At 44.9% G+C, this 12,490-nt stretch overlaps 1 protein-coding gene across 1 annotated transcript in view; it reads left to right on the forward strand.

The window, feature by feature from the left end:
• The window catches only part of PAPPA (pappalysin 1), a 174,290-nt gene that overhangs the window by 84,896 nt on the left and 76,904 nt on the right, over positions 1-12,490 (forward strand). The window contains exons 8-9 of the mRNA XM_082067857.1: positions 3,721-3,849; positions 5,400-5,491. Coding sequence (XP_081923983.1) covers positions 3,721-3,849; positions 5,400-5,491 — 221 coding nt within the window. The remainder of the gene's footprint in view (positions 1-3,720; positions 3,850-5,399; positions 5,492-12,490) is intronic.

Consider the following 12,490-nt stretch of genomic DNA (forward strand, 5'->3'; position numbering starts at 1 on the left):
GTTAACTCAACTGCCCAGCTTCCCCAGGAAAAACAGGAAAAGAATTAGAGGGGTTTATATTTCTGACCCTGGATCCATCACTCGTCACAGCAGACAGGAGAGTTGCCCTCATGGTATTTCACACGGCACGTCCTAATTCCCCCTCTAAGCAGAGGGCTTGAGTCATTGCTTTTTAATAAGACGGCCTCCCCACGAGCGGAAGCTGCAGCGATCAATGCGGCTTACTCAGTTCTCGAAAAGGTCATTAAAAGACCATAGATATAAATTTAAAAGGGTGTTTGTTCACATCCTTAATGTTAAAGATGTTCTTCTCTCTCACTTCCTTAAGTAGCGTCGTACGAAGCCGCCGTGTGTCAGACCCGCCTGACAGCAGAGCCTGTTCTCTCTGTTATTGTGCCATCAGCTCCCAGGAAGGCAGGAGAGAAAATAAATGGTCAAAAATCACACTTTTATCACCACTTGGAGCAGAGTTTGTCTTGCTGACATCTCCAGATACAGTCTGTAATATCGATCTTGGTGCCCTATGACTATGTAGGACAGAATACATTTGTTATTATATTTTCCCCCTTTGTTCCTGCATTCCTTCCTCCCTCCCTCGCTAGGGTACTGGATTATTGCCTGAAGTATTGCACAGATTATCCCTTTAGCAGCTATATTTTTCCAAACTGTGGGTACAGTGAGGGAATGCTAAAGCTCTCAGTTGCTGCCGATGTGATATATTTAACAGTTCAGGAGGATTTAAGTGTTTCAGGTTCCAGTTGCTGAGATGTGAAATGCCACAGCCAACTCAATCAGGTTTTTGCCACCAGTTGCATCAGGCCAGGGTGAGCTGGAAGCAGGTGGCTTTTCTGGTGCTCCAGTCCAGGCACATCTCCAGCTCTGATTGCGTGATGCTGGAGGGCACCTCTGGGGCTCATGGAGTATCACGAGCATAAATAATTTAATACCTTTTTTGTACCCAAACCATCTAAAAATAATAGACACCAGGCTGTGCAAATACCTAAATATATGTGGAATGAGCCAGGTCTTTTGTTCACCTTCTTTTTTTGAGGAAAAAATAGCCTTTTTTGGGTGTCACTAAACTATAATCATCATTTGCCTGTTACGATACATCATTTCTCCAAGAGATTTCCATTTCTGAGCAACAGGCTGCCGTTGGAAATCTCCCGTTGCCAGCGTGTAGCAGGTGACACGATCAGACCAAATCCCACTGACACCCGTGTCCGCAGCATCCTCCCCCGAAATTTTTTCACCCACAATCCATACAATTAAATATACCAGATTTCTCCCCACCTATTAACACTCATTTACAATTTTCTGTCTATTCACCCACGTACACATCAATCTCCCATCATCTAATAACCCACAAGCACCCTATTCTCTCCTGTGCTTAATTTAGCACTGTGTCTTCTTCCATTATGTTCTGCCAACTTCCCGCCCTGTACACAAACAAACGTGAACCTTTCCTGTGTTCCGTTTGCGTGCACACACAAGCGAACGCAAACACTCCCACGTACCAGGACCGGGTTGCAGAAGCACAATTTGAGCCTCATGCCTCCCGTCACCTCTGGGTATCGGTGGAAATCACACCAACAAAATCAGAATCTGAAAACTACCCTTTCACACTCACGCGTGTGATCTCAGCGCATCAGAAAGCAGCGTGGATTTATTTATTGTGTAGCTGTTATAGCTGTCCAAACTGTTCATTTGTTAACAGGCTTTTCTAAGAATTGAACCTCTTTTTTTGTGGTTAGCAGATCCCCGGTGATAAAATCCACATTTCTGCAAGTATATTTGGTAATCTTAAATATTTTACAAATGGTTTTGAGAAAGAACTTGAGAAAAAACTGCTCTTTAATAATCAAAGCTTGCCTCTACTTTCATTTCATCAGTATATATCAGAAACTTCCTGTCTTAATAAGTGGATTTATCCGGGAGTGAAATGTAGATGAAACCCACAGTATTATAAGTCAGTATGTGTTTGGCCACTGAAGTTAGTTTCTATATTGTTTTATACAGTTGTTTTAAACAGGTCCCAAGGGCAGAAGTTTGGAATTTTTCCCTTTGATTGAATAAACACGTGTGCCAATATCTGGGTCGATGTCTCCCCAGTCCATAGGCGAATTAAGATAGTGTTTGTTCTACCTGAATCCTCAAATTTAGCTAAAAAGAGCTATGGACTATTGGAGATAGGAATTGAGTGAGGAAACAATGAAAAAGCCGGTTGTGTTTTCATTCCACAGAGTTTTGCTCCCCATTTCAAGTTCGGTACCAAAGAATCAAATCCCAGCGCTGTTCACGTGTGATTCTTTCCATGGCAGTTAATCTGCAGCCATAGTATCCATGAGCAACAGCTTTGTTGTAAAATATAATATGTGATATTGGAGTTTAAGTCATGGTTGTTAATTTAATGAATGTTGCAAGGAGATACTTATTTAATGAACATGAAGATTTCAGTTACTGAAAGCCTTTGATATCTACTTCAGTGGCTTGGTTGCTCTGTGTAGTAGATATATCTCTTCGTAGTACGCACTTCATTAATACACGCTTTTTGATCAAGTTCCTGTGACAAAAAGACTCATATGTTACTGTCAGTAATTGCGGCAATATGAGCATAGTAAGGAGAGGACTGGCATGGGTTAGGAAAGAGCTGGGTTGTGTTATGGGCTCTGCAATTAGCCTGATTGATGACTTAAAGCAAATCATTTTGCCTTCGCCACTCCATGGATTTACAAATAGGCACAATGAAGATAATGGTAATGAGTTTCTTTGTGGAATGTTTTGAGTTCTGATAATGTAAAAGACACTGTAAAAGCACTAAACATTTATATTAGGCTTTATATTATTTCTGTATTGCATATAAAAATAATTCCTCGTTTACAGATGCATGGGATTTATGTAATTATGGCTTTGCATAAATATGTAAGTTTGCTAATTCTTTCTGCGAATATTTTGATCCTAATACCCTGATGCAGTGCTGTGGTGTGGATCATATATTTCATCCCCTCCTGGAGAGGAGGAAACCTTTTTAACTTTGTTTTAATACCCCTGTGCAGAGTGGAGAACTTATTTATCTATCCCTGAAACATCCTCAGCCCAATTCTGTCTTAAATCAATAGGCAAATTCCCACTGGCTCCAGCTGCAGTTAGATTGAGCTCAGGGTTGTTGAGGAAGTAATCAGCATTTGCAGGATATTTTAAGTTGCTTAAATGAACCGTGCCCCAGACTTGCAGGTAACGCCTTCCCTGCTGTGGAGAGACGGGAGCAGAAGGGCTGGGAGGTGAAGCTCAGGGCTGGTTTCTTGACCACTGCAGTGCCACCAACTGGGGATGACGCTGTCACCGATTCCCCCTGCACGTGGGCAGGATCGATACCCTGCCATGGTGTCAGTGCGATGCCACCTCTGCAGCGGGTAGACATGCAAGCAGCAACACGCTAAACTGCAGGATTTTCACCCACAAATAGTTTAGCTGTCGAAGTCAAGAGTTGCACCTATTTCACAGCTGTGTGTAAATCAAGCATGGACGTAGATAGTGCTGATTGAACTCACAAGAAACAGACACCCAACCAAAAATTAATCCTATGAGAACAAGGTAGGAATATTCTGAGGACCTGAATGAACTAAAACTTGGGTTTTTTTGGCAGCCAAGCCCCATTTCAGCACCTCCTTCTCTGCCCTTTGCTGCTACCAATCACTTAATATTCCTTTTGTCTTGCAGGGAGCTGAGCGATAGGACCACGTACACATACCAGGTCATCGTCATTTCTGGGATGGAGGAGAGCGAGCCTTCCCCCGCGCTTGTGTATATCTCTGGAAGTGGATACTGTGGAGACGGGATTATCCAAATGTAAGTCTGGAGCGAGCAAACAGATAAATCCAGGCACATCTACTCAGCCAGAATCTAAGACTAGAAAGGAATTGATGACCTCTCCTTAGTTTAGGCCAGCTCTCATCTGTAGATAATGACTCATGTGCTTGATGATTACCAGGATGATGACATTTAATTGGAACTTAGGCCCTGCTATCCTGGCACCAGTAGATACAGACAGAGATACAGATAATGGAGTCCAGACAGCAGGATCAATATGAAAGCACTCTATATGCTGTTTATGCTGTTTGTTCGTGTATCCATGTCTTTATATGCGTATACAACATTTCCTATATGGACCTGAAGTAAGTGCTGATGCTGTCCTTACACATGAAGTCCCACATGCCTGGCAGCTGGTGGGCCAGGTAAAAGCTCTGCCATGGGGTGGGACACGTTCCTGGTGCAACCTCTTGTTTGATCAACCACAAGAGCTGGGATGCATTTGAAGGTGGTAGATTTGGCCTCTGAGGGAGAGTGCTGGGAATTGCATGTTCTCAGTCAGCTCCTCCTCCTCCTCTCTGGCTGCCAAGCCCCAGACCACTGAAAATGGAAAACAATCGTTTACAACTATGTTAGAGTTTATTCTTCTACTATGTTGGCCCTTAAGGCCACCTGCTTCAAAGCTTCCTGGCATTAGATAATTTAATTATTTAAATGATGGAAGTAACAACAAGCAAGTGCTTAATCCAGACAGTATTATTTTCTTGAAATAATGCTAATCAGCAATCACATAGTACAACTCTGTCAGATGACATACCTGGCAGCAAGGATTTGCAAGATAAGGTCCAACAGGCAGGGAAGTCAAAGAGAACAATCAAATGACATACGAATCCAGGGCAGTCTTGAAGAGGAAGGTGGAGAAAGACAGATTAATTTGCTTTCCATAACTTCTCTCCTACTGTTATGTTTGCACGTTCCTCAAACATCACTTGTGGCTTTGCAGCAGGCGTCGAACAATAGCCGAGCTGCCTCAGGAGCGAGCAGGAACCAGACTGTGTCACAGCCTGGTTGGTTGTGGCCCCACTCGCAGCTGTGGCAGCCCCTTTCTCATCTGGTTCGCGCTCTCCCACCCGTACGCTGCTGCAGCCAACCCTGTCCCTGACACCTTGGGGCTGCCCTCCTCCCCACGCTGTCACCTGGAACAGCCCAGCACCAGCCTTAGAGCCTTGTTGTTCCCACGCTGGGGTCGCAGGCCGGCCCTTTGAGATTTAATATGAAGTGTTGCAGAGATTCCCGTTCTCCCCACCTGCTGAGTTGCAGCCACAGCAGCTATGGAGGAAGTTGCTCATATCCTCATCAGAGAACAGCGAGTGGTGTCCACATGTGCAGGAGCAGAGTGGCCAGGCAAGCGTGTGAACCAGGAATGGTGAAAGTCAGGGCTGGAGGAGAAAGAGAGAAATATTTTAAGGGTTGGCACGCAAAGCCGCTGTGCTGGATTTCAGGGCTTTAGGGTTCTGCAGAGGGGTTGCAGTGATTGTCAGGATGATGCCATCTGACTCCTTTTTTGCATGTGTGTGCCCTGCCTACAGAGACTTGGGGGAAGAATGCGACGATATGAATAAGATCAATGGTGATGGCTGCTCCCTATTCTGCTTGCAGGAGTTATCCTTTCATTGCGTGGGTAAGTCGGGCTCCCAGCCCTTCCACTCATGGTGGGCAACAGCTCTGTGCAGAGTGCAAGGGAAAAAAATCAACAGTATTTTCAGCGTTTCCAGCTGAAGAGTTGTCATGGAAGAGAGAAAAAAAGGTGGAATTTGTAGGTTTGAAAGGCGAACATATCTTCCCAGCTTCTGGTTATTTTGATGGGAAATTGGTTCTGCTGGCTTTGAAACAGCCCAGGACTTAGGGCTAAGTCAGCCATTGTGGGACTGATCCAAAGCCCATTGAAGTCAGTGGGTGGTTTTCCACTGGCTTCAATAGGCTTTAGATCTGGCTACGTGAGAAGACATGAACTGATTTTTTTTCTGGTAAACAGGAGGAGGAGTGAAAGGGGAAGGGGCTGAGACCAGAAGCAGGTCCAGCTGAGGTCACACCTCCTTTGAGTTGCAAATCAATATCTGAGGATCAAAGGTCTGGCTAATCCCCTTTTTCAGAGGTGAAAACTACTTAATCAGATTTCATTTGCAAGCCTGGTTTGTTCTGATTAGCAAAACCTGTAAGCACAATGGCCGGAAGATGCTCAAGCTATCGGGGATAGCAGGGCTGCGGTTGTGAGCTTTACATATTTATTAAACTCTCTAGGAATGCTGGGGGCAGAGGAGGGAAATGGAGACCAATTTAGGCTGTACCTTGTGTAGGGCATTATGGGATTGCATTTTCCAAACAGGGCTCGGTGAGGTCTGGGGAAGGATTGAATGTGTAGAGCTTCTGACACCAAAGTTAATGTTTATAAAGGGTCAGCTTTTTCTCAAGAGATTTTATGAGATTCCTTATCTGGAGTGACCAAGCAAATACTCTGTTCCATCTTGTAATCCCATGCCTTCAGCTCAGGGCATCAGTCCTAGGCTGATAATATAATGTTGGAAAGACCGAAATTTGCTCTTTTGGGGAAACGGACAATTATCTCTTGTGCCTGGAGCAACATCTCAAGGACCTCACAGGCACCACGTATCCCTTGGGTGGTAAGCTGGGGACTGCTTGTCTCGTCGTAATGCACATTTTTACTTCAGCATCCCACGCTGCAGGACTTGAGGCCTGATTTGGTGATGTACTTATTTACATATTTACGTATGTAAATTGCTCTATTGAAATCTGAGAGTATTTATGGTTGAGGCTAATTGTGACTATTGGTGGTCTTGAAGTTACGTTTGCATTTCAAGTAACTTGCTGCCTTAGAGCCTCAAGCACTGAAAGATATTAGTCATAATATTTTGAAAGTGAGATAAACACTTACGCAAACATTTTGGGCTCTCCAAAAGTCAGACCTAGCATGAGGCTGGTTCCAGCAAGGGCTTGGGCTTAAGCTGTAAGGTCACGTCTGTACCACCCTGCTCGGCAGCAGGTCTGAGCTCCTCGGTCCTGGTCCGTGCTTTGACCACATCCCAGCATTACGTTAGGACATGACCCAGGTCCTCTCCAGTGTACAACCCAGGACACTGGACTGTGTGGGCTTGACAGGAGCTGCATCATGCTCTGAGGATTAATAAATCCTCAGATGGGAGTAACGGTGGGTGTCCCAAGCATTGGACACACAGCGATGTCCTGCCAGAGAGTGCGGGAACCTGCTTTGTGCTTCTGCATGTGTTTGTCTCCAAAAACAGCAACAGGACTGGTTAAGAGTGTGGGAAAAACCTGTCTGACAGCAATATGATCAGAAAATGAGGCAGCTAAAACATGCAGACTTTTTTCTATACCATTAGAGAGGAAGCCATTTTGTTTTCCGATTTGCTCGTGTTGAAAAGCGAAGGGGAATTTCAGCCTTAAAATGTTTTGGTTTTCACGGGCTTTGGTAGGTTGTGGTTTTGAAAGGGTCCTGGATTACAAAAGCGAATGAAATTAAATTGTTTGTGAAATACAGACTATGAGGAATCACCTAGGTTTATCAAATCGACTGAATCAATGGAAAGGTGCGTGGATCCAGCTCTTTCAGGTGTCTTGTTGTGTGGCTGTGCAATTGTGGTGGTGAAGGTCTCAGTGTCCATGCAGCTGCTGGTGTTTTGGGGCAAACACTGACTGTATTAAGTCTCTAGGAAAGGTTCAGAGAAGGTAAGACCTGTGGAACAACAGGTCCTTTTGGCTTTTATGAGTGCTGGACCACCATGGATTAGAACATCAAGAGCTAGGGAGAAACCGCTGGCTGATCTTGCAGACAAAGGAATGGTGCTGATTTATATTCTGTTTTAACCTAACTTGAGGAGTTGGACTCGATGATCCTTGTGGGTCCCTTTCAACTCAGGACATTCTATGATTCTGTGAACATATCAAGTATTAAAATCTCACCAGAAAACATAAAGATGTTGGGAAAGCGAGCGGCTGTACCTATTATGTAATAATGAATAATTAAAAAGAGCAGAAACTCAGCATCCTCCACAATCTAATACTATCAGGCTGGATGGGTGTTTTCTTGGAAAATACAGAATGCTTGGGTCTCTGTTTGAGTAGCACAAAAAAAATAAGTGTAATTTATTTCTGCATTTACGAGGCTAACACATGTTAGAATCCTGTAGGACAACAAGTAATTATTTCAGACAGTGTTATTTTTGCAGTGATGTTCTTGTTGTATTATGTAGCTTTTCAGAGCCCCAGGAATCGCTCCTCTTCACCAAAGAATTCAGCGAGCCTCAAACACATGTTCAGAGGTTTTGCTGAATCGGGGGCCTTGGGGTTTGATCTTGCAAATGTTTCCTTCCAGGCGTGTTTCTGAACCACCACCAGGCATTCTCTAGACTTCAGCAAACCTAACCACAACAGCGAACGCAACGCTTGCACAAATTGTCTGCAGGACTGGGTCCCGCGTGGCTGAAAATCATCACTAAATCATGTTTTGTTTGCAAAGGCTGAAGGGGCGTCATCGGGGAGGTTCCGTAGCAGGGGGTTTGATGGCAAAGCCCAAGCAGGATTCCTCCTTCCAAAGCAGAGACCACGCGAGTCCCCTCGCTTGGTAGAAGAGAAATACAACTGACCCCACAAACACCGTTGAGCTTTAGATTTAGAGCCGCGAATCACAGAATAATTCAGGTTGTAAAGAGGTTCTGGAGGTCTCTGGTGCAAGGAAGGCCAACTTCAAAGTTAGATCTAGCTTCAAATTTGGAGCGTGTCGCTCAGGGTCACGTCCAGCTGCGTTGTGGATGTCTCCAGGGATGGAGGCAGCCTGTTTGCATGTGTCCCTCTACCTCTCTTGCTCCCTTTGCCTTTTAGGATCATGACGTTTATGGGGTTTGTTGCCGTTTGTTTGTTGGGGTAGGGGGGGTGTTTGTTTCTTTTTTTTTAATTGATCCAACTTCCCTTTGAATAAACGGCACAAAGCCCTCAAGACACTTTGCGCTAGTGCCTGTAATAAAATTAGCCTTTTTGTTTTCCCCCTTTCTCCTTGGTTTTGTTTTCCCTCCTCCTTTCCTCTCTAATCAGATAACGGTGGATCAATCTGCTCTGCGGCAGGAGGGGTGCGGGGGAAGGAAGGAGGGAGGCAGGGAAGAAAACTGTGTGGTCTCACTGTCAGGCTGTCCTGGCCTTCTCTGAACACAAAGCCGAGTAACAGAAAGCAGATAAGATTAATAGTGTTTTCTTCCTACAACATGCCGAAGAGCGACAGTGAGATTAATTAATTAATTAATGCAAGCATCTGGCAGCGCTCCTTTTCTAAGTTCTGCGGTACACTCACCCTTCCCCATCCTGAAATTTATCATCTCTGCTCTTTTTTCTCCTGTTTTCTCCCCCCGTTGCGTAGCAGATTTTGCATATTTTATCTCCTCCACACGGAACTTGGTCCCGCGGGGAAAGTTTCACTCGGCTTTTTGATTTGTAGGAGACAAGCGAATCAAAGTCGTGTCCGCTGTGACTGATGCGCTCACTCCTACCTCTTGGCTGCTTTTCTTTCACCTTGCTCTTGGTTACTCCCGGGATAACCGATTTGTGTGATTGCTGTGGATCTCAGCCAAGTTCAAACCAACGTGTCCTGTGTAAAACAAGCCCCAGCCCTAAGAGTTATGATTTGCAGTTGTGGGAACACAGAGCTTTTTAGCACTTGATCCATTCCCACCGGAGCGTTGAGAAATGGGTGTCTAACAAGCAGCTGAGCACCTTGTCCTTGGTGTGCACTCTCCCACACACAAACAGCACACACATGCATCTAGATATATGTGCGGACATTGAAAAAGAGCACCGCTTTCATTTGCATTCCTTTTGTTGAATGTGATGTGCATTATGCATTGATTTAGTTCGCCAGTGCTGAAGAAAGAGAAGGATATAATAAAAAAGATGCAGAGATCAATAAAAAAGAAGGGAGGGGGAGAGAAAGTAATATGAAAAGAGATGAGTAAAGACTGATAGATACGTTGGAACACAGCTGGGAAGTAGCTTGAGAACTTCTATCTACCCTTAAGTTTGCCTGGTAATTTATGGGGTTTTTCAGTCACATCTTATTGGTGTTATTATTGCTATACTTTATCTCCTTAGCTTATAAGGGACTCTTCACTAAAGCCTTTTTACGGCAAAACAGGGCAGTGCTTCTGCCAACTTCCACCTGTGAGTGATCCCACTGAAGACGGTGAACGTTTCAGGTTAGACACATGTCTCTGTGGTTTGTTGGATCAGGGCCTCAGGGACGTAAAACAGAAAGAAAAGACACAGAGTGGAGGAAAAGAGAAAAATATAGCCATGTCTTGACTTTACCCCCAATTTCTGGCATGCTCGAAGCATTAGCCGCCAGTGGTTGTTCAGGGACAAGTATGATTTTGATTTGACAATCATCCTTAAACACCTTTTCTTTTGCTTCTGCTTGCCCTCAAATGTTTTATTTTTGCTACCTTACAAATCCGGATCTGTCCTTTTCCTCCTCAGAGGCCTCTCCCTCCAGCTGTGAGCCTTACCTTTGTGGGAACTCTATGCTTTACCTCTTCCATTATCCATAAATTAAGCATAGCACTTTCCCCTAATCTTATTGTTTGGCGGGCTGCATTGCATTCAGGGAAATGATTAATATTCATGAGCTTGCTATCTCTGTTTGGTGCATAATCCTCTAGGGAAATTGCAGTGTTAAATGAGTGACACAAACCTAATTTTATATGTCTTTTCTATCCTTTCTTTCTTTTTCCTTTTTTTTTTCCCCCCGTTCTGACAGAGGAGTAATGTGCTTAAAATAAATTGATGGATGACCATCCATATTCATTGTGGGCATGCTTTGAGAGCGCACCTCACTCCCATCCTCTCCCCCCGCCTCCAACTCACACCCCTGCACAGGAACACAGCTTTGACTGCCGAAACCGCGGCCCCACACAGCAGCTAATGGTGATTTCGCCTTCTTTCACGAGCATTAAATAGGCCTTGGCTGACCCTGCCAAGGGCTTTCAGGAGAACAACAGCACGGGAGAAACTGAGCCACCTTGCAAGAGAAACTCGGCATCTCACAGGGCATCAATGAGACTAAAGCATTGACCGAGGAGCTTGGGAAAGAGTATTGCTGTTGATAAAGAAGCTGAGGTTCTATAGCAGAATTTCATAGCGAATAGCAATGAATTTACTGACTGGGGCTATTCAGATATTTGTGTGAATCTTTCAGCTTGAGGCAAATACTTTGAAGCTGAGTGTTTCCTGCAGCTCATGGGAGTGTGGCTACATGTTCTAAAATGTCTAAGCACTCACTTGGCAAGTTAGTAATCACAGCATCGTCATGAAGTCTCTTTAAGTGACTTTCAGACTGTTATCATTAATAGTGCAGTCTTAGCAGGGCCAGCTGAGCCACAGAGCAGAGCGAGGAGGCATCTCAGGCAGCAAAATATAAAGGAGAGTTGCTTTTTTGTGGGGGAGAATGTGGGCTGGAGTGGTATTTGCCTGCATTTTTCCCTAGGCCAGTGACTCCAGCCCAGCTCAATCCAGCTTTGGTTTTTAGGACACAGCTACAATGAAAGCCCAACAGAAGAATTATTCCTTTCCCTGTTGCATCCCTCATGCATTACTCTCCGTGGATCAGAGAGGCTTCCACGGCTGGTCATGCTTCCCTCCTTAGAGCATCCTCCGTGACTCAACAGCAACTTGCTGTGCTTAGGGGCTGAGGCCAAGGACAAGACTTTCCTTTGCAATAACATCCAACCAGATGCACAAACGAGCAGTTGATTTGTCTTGGTGAATGGCAACATGGGTTTTTTTCTCTTGGGCTCCTTCCCAAGCTGCTGAAGCCCATGGACCAGGTGTCAAGAAGGGCCACGCTGGCCAACCTTCTTGTGGTGGTAGCGGTTGCTGCCTTGTGTGACAGAAGCCTCAAGATTTTCAGTCGAACAGCCTCCAAGTTCAGCTGATAAATATGTGTAAGTCTGAGGAAATATGAAAATGTTCTCAGCACCACTTTTCTGATGTATCCAACCACCCAGGAAGGGAAACAAGATTAGGTGGGAAGAGGACGCATGTTGTAGTGCTTTTAGAAGATGCCTGGTTGCTCGGGGTTGGGGGAAGGCCACCCTGGCTCCTGTTGGCGAGCTGTAGGGCAGATGAGGTCTTACTACCACTGCTAGCAATGGAAAATATCCTTTCGCTTAAGTGACAAAGGCTCGTGTTCTTGGAGGTGAAATATCAAATTTCAGTGCCGGGCTCTGCGAGAGAGTTGTAATTGTATCTGTCTGCAGCACGCAGATCAATTGCATAATTATTGCGCTCCGACTGCTATATCATAGCCATGAGCCGAGTCACGGCAGACAAAGGACAAGCCCAGAAATGTATTTCCATGAAACAGCTGAATTACCAGGGAGCCATGCTCCGCAAATGCATTACGCCTGCCTGCTTGGATCAGGAGATGCTCAGACACAATTGCCATGTTGTACAGAAAATAAGCCTCCTGTGAGGCCCCTGGATGTTCCGCAGCAGATTGCAACACCCGCGTTGCCTCCATTTCCAAGGTGTCTGTTTTATTTCATTGAAGGAAAATGTCACAATTTATTGATATGCGACTTTATTCAGAAAGGTCTGCCCA

Source organism: Streptopelia decaocto (assembly GCF_964273445.1).
Source record: "Streptopelia decaocto genome assembly, chromosome: 17".
Taxonomy (NCBI): domain Eukaryota; kingdom Metazoa; phylum Chordata; class Aves; order Columbiformes; family Columbidae; genus Streptopelia; species Streptopelia decaocto.